The sequence below is a fragment of the Notechis scutatus genome, chromosome 3 (assembly GCF_049901735.1).
Source record: "Notechis scutatus isolate UNSWTSFEM ecotype Mainland chromosome 3, rNotScu1.2, whole genome shotgun sequence".
In the NCBI taxonomy this organism is placed as follows: domain Eukaryota; kingdom Metazoa; phylum Chordata; class Lepidosauria; order Squamata; family Elapidae; genus Notechis; species Notechis scutatus.
The window spans coordinates 7,318,992-7,323,169 of NC_142011.1; the positions used below are offsets into that span (position 1 = coordinate 7,318,992).

Sequence of the window (4,178 nt, forward strand, 5' to 3'; positions counted from 1 at the left end):
TAGGGCCCCCAAACAATGTGGGTCCTCATTTTGCCAACCTCGGAAGGATGGAAGGCTGAGTCCGCCTTGAGCCAGTCAGGATCCAACTCCAGGCTGTGTGCAGAGTTAGCCTGCAATACTGCTTATGATACAATGTTGTAATGCAACCTTTTGGATGCTTAGGGATGAAGGACAGAGAAGCTTTATTCATATACACCTTGGGACAAAAGAAATAAATAAGAATGAATAAAATATATAAATATAAACACAAACACACAAACAAACCCAGTCCCAGTTACTCAGACAACTTCCAAGTCTATTTTCATGCTATTTATTCATGGAGCAATTTGGTTCTTATCCACCAGGGGGCAGAGGAAAACCAAGGTTAATAACATCACAGCTGTCAAATTCAAATCTTGGCTTCCACACTTCCTGGTTTATATATATATATATAATATATTAGGCACTGGAGCAAAGCAAAATTACCTGAACATAATTTTAAAGCAAGGCAAACCCACTGATATGTACAGGTAGTCCTTGACTTACAGCTCTTTGTTTAGTGACTGTTCGAACTTACAACAGCACTGAAAAAAAAAAGTGACTTTCGGACCATTTTCCACACTTACGACCGCTGCAGCATTCTCACGACCCCTTGCTCAAAATTGAGATGGCTCGTATTTATGAGGTCCCTGGGTCATGCAATCCCCTTTGGCCAGAAGCCAAGTAAACTTGGGGGCAAGCCAGATTCACTTAAGCAACTGTACGACCCACTTAACAACTGCAGTGAGAAAAGGTTGTAAAATGGGGCAAAACCCACTTAACCAAAGTGTCTTGGAAATTTGGAGGGCTCTGTTGCAGCTATAAGTGGAGGACTACCTGTGTAGAGAAGGATGTGCACTCGGACGCCTCCTTTCGATGTTTTAATGCAATGTGGCCACAGCTGTATATATGTATACATATATATATATATATATATGTTTTATGGACCTCGAAGCCCAAAGTTTGCAAGAGGCGTGTGTGTGTGTGTTGATGAAACCCAAGTTTGGATTAGGAATCCGAGGTTTTTAAGCAGCTCTGCATTCTAACATCTTCCGGAAACTTTTCTGAAAGCTGTCATCCAAGAAGGCGTACAAGAAAGGATTCAAACACGAGTTAGCATAGCTCAGGCTGGTGATGAAATAGGACATGCCGATGACCATGGGAGTCTGGGGCAAGTCCGTGGTTAAAGCCACGATGGTGGCCAGGTGGAAGGGCGTCCAGCAGAGGAGACACACCGCTAAGACGATGAAGACCATAATGGTGACTTTCTTTTTCGCCTTGTCCAGCGCTTTGGCGTTGGAGTTTAAACTCATGCTCCTCAGATTGTACAGCATCGCAGCGTAAAGGGCGCAGATGGTGGAAACCGGGATGGCGAATCCCAACAGGAGCGTGTAGATCCGGCTGGCTTTGAACCAGGTTCTTTCGGGCTTGGGGAAATTGAGGCCGCAACTGGTGATGTTCAAGTCATCCTTGTAGACATTGGCGAAGAGGAAGAATGGAAAGACGATGAGGGTGACCAAAACCCAAACGCAGACGCTGATGAGACGGGCCGCCCGGTAGGTACGGTGCGGCATCCTCTTGGACCGGACAGTGGAGAGCACCACCAAATACCGGTCGATGCTCATGACGGTGAGGAAGTAGATGCTGGAGAAGATGTTGTAGTGGTCCACGGAGAGGATGATCTTGCAAAGGACTTCTCCAAAGGGCCAGTAGTGCAGGAGGTGCTCGGCGATGTTGATAGGCAGGACCAAGGTGAAGAGGTCGTCGGCGATGGCCAAGTTGAGGATGAACATGTTGGTGACCGTCTTCATTTTGGGAGCCTTCAGGATGACGTAGATGACTGCCGTATTCCCGGTCAGGCCCACCGCACAGATCACGGAGTAGATCACTGGGAGGACCACGTAGAAATCTGGGGATTGAAACTCCTGCGACGTGAAGTTGGCCACGGTAGAGTTTTCGCCGCCCCAAGCAACGTCCTCGGGCCCAAGGCTGGCGGCATGGGTGCCCAGCGCTCTATCCTCCGAAGCGTTTGCCATGTCTGGGACCTTCAGCGGGAGGGGGGTTTTGTCCTTCAGATTGGGCGGAGGGGTGGGTGGGTTGGACTAGATGACCTCCAAGGTCCCTTCCAACTCTGTTAATCTGTTAACTGGTAAGATGACGAGGCCGGTGAGAGGAAAGACTCGGCCATTTTTCCAGGCAGGGCTATAAAAAAAAAGTCCTTCTTAAACTTTGCGGGTCAGTTTTGAGGGAAGCAAAACACAACACGGGAGGGAGATGGTGGGAGCAAAGCAGGAGACGGCGGGGAAAAAGGATCGCCAGGGTTACAAACACAGTTGAAAAGGATCTAGTTGGCTGCTTTAAAGGGAGTTACGACTCGCAAGGAAAGTTGGTCAACTCCTTGGCTGCCTCCTCAATCCCCCCTCCAGAGCCCCCTTTCCGCATCAGAAAGATGCCATAAAACACATCCCCTACTCTCACCCCAGTTGGGTCCCAGAACAAAGACCAAAGCAGTTTTGTACTCCACCCGGAGCGAACTCAGCTGTTTCCTTAAAACCTTGTGGAAAAAAGAAAAGGAAGGAGGGTGGGAGAGAGAGAGAGAGAGAGAGAGAGAGAGGAATGAAAACCAGCTTTTTACCCTCCCTGCAGGATTCAACAGCCCACCACGCCCCCAAAAAAAACCTCCCCCACCCCATGCCATGTGCCCCGTTTGATCAGCCGGGACCCAAAAAATTGCAAGCTTTTACAAATCTATCCCTTCTTGGTAGCAAAGGTTTGAGGTGAACTGAGTGTCAAAGTGGAGAAGAGAGAAAGAGAGAGAGAGAGGAAGGGAAAAAGAAAGAGGAAGAGATGGGGAGAGGGGGAGAGAGGGAGGGAGGGAGAGAGAGAGAAAGAGGGAGAGATGGGGAGAGGAAGAGGGAGGCAGACGAGGGGAGAAGGAGGGAGAGAATGAGAAAGAAAAAGGGAGAGGGGAAGGGAAGGGAAGGAGAGAGAGAGAAAGAGAGGGACAGAAGGAGAGGGACAGGGAGAGAGAAAGAGGGAGAGAGGGGGGAGGGGAGGGAGAGAATGAGAAAGAAAGAGGGAGGGAGGGAGGGAGAAAGAAAGAAAGAGGGAGGGAAGGAGAGAGAGAAAGAAAGAGGGAGAAAGAGGGGAAGGAGGGAGAGAATGAGGAAGAAAGAGGGGAGGAAGGGAGAGAGAAAGAGGAAGGGAAGGAGAGGGAGAGAGAAAGAGGGAGGGAGACGGGGAGAGAGAGGGAGGGAGAGAATGAGGAAGAAAGAGGGGAGGAAGGGAGAGAGAAAGAAAGAGGAAGGGAGGAGAGAGAAAGAAAGAGGGAGAGAGAGGAGGGAGAGAAAGAGAAGAAAGAAAGAAAGAAAGAAAGAAAGAAAGAAAGAAAGAAAGAAAGAAAGAAAGAAAGAAAGAAAGGGAAGGAAGGAAGGAAGGAAGGAAGGAAGGAAGGAAAGAAAGAAAGAAAGAAAGAAAGAAAGAAAGAAAGAAAGAAAGAAAGAAAGAAAGAAACGGAAGGCGGGGAGAGAGGGAGGATACTTTTTAAATTCACCCCCCACCCGCCAAAGCCCCTTTCTGCCTTACCTGGTCTATTGCGGAGTTTCCCTGGCGCTTCTTCCCAGCCGAGCAAAATTCCTCAACGGGGCAGCCAGGGGGAGACCAGACCGACCCTTCCTGCCGTCTCCCCCCTTCTGCCCACCAACCAGGATCCTTGCAAAGAGAAGCCCCCTTCCCCAGAAAGCTACAGCAGACGGCAGAGGCGGTGCAGCTGCGCCTTTCAGTCCCGCCTTCCGGAGCTGCAGAACCCGAAGCGTGTCCGGATCGGCTGCTGCCGACTGTGTGAACTGCGCGTCTCTTCCCGCGCGGGGTCTCTCTTACTTATCCCGCCAAGCTTCGGCCTCCCACCTGATACTCTGCGTGGCTCAGCCCTCTCGGTATGGAAAGGGCAGGGAGCGAGCGAGGCTCCGCTGGGCTGACGCGGCGTCTTCCTCCAAAGCGGTGCCAGGAGATGCGATCCGAATTCACTCGGGTCTTCCTGGAAAATATCTATCTATCTATCTATCTATCTATCTATCTATCTATCTATCTATCTATCTATCTATCTATCTATCTATCTATCTATCTATCTATCTATCTATCTATCTATCTCACCCATCCAT

At 49.7% G+C, this 4,178-nt stretch overlaps 1 protein-coding gene across 1 annotated transcript; it reads right to left on the bottom strand.

Annotated features, from left to right (window-relative positions):
• Positions 1 to 287: 287 nt before the first annotated feature.
• Positions 288 to 3,872, bottom strand: NPBWR2 (neuropeptides B and W receptor 2). Its single transcript, XM_087959150.1, has 2 exons — positions 3,604 to 3,872; positions 288 to 2,220 (listed from the first exon to the last, which is right to left on the bottom strand). The coding sequence occupies exon 2, from the start codon at positions 2,052 to 2,054 to the stop codon at positions 1,044 to 1,046; it is 1,011 nt and encodes a 336-aa protein (XP_087815276.1). The 5' UTR covers positions 2,055 to 2,220; positions 3,604 to 3,872; the 3' UTR covers positions 288 to 1,043.
• Positions 3,873 to 4,178: the final 306 nt, after the last annotated feature.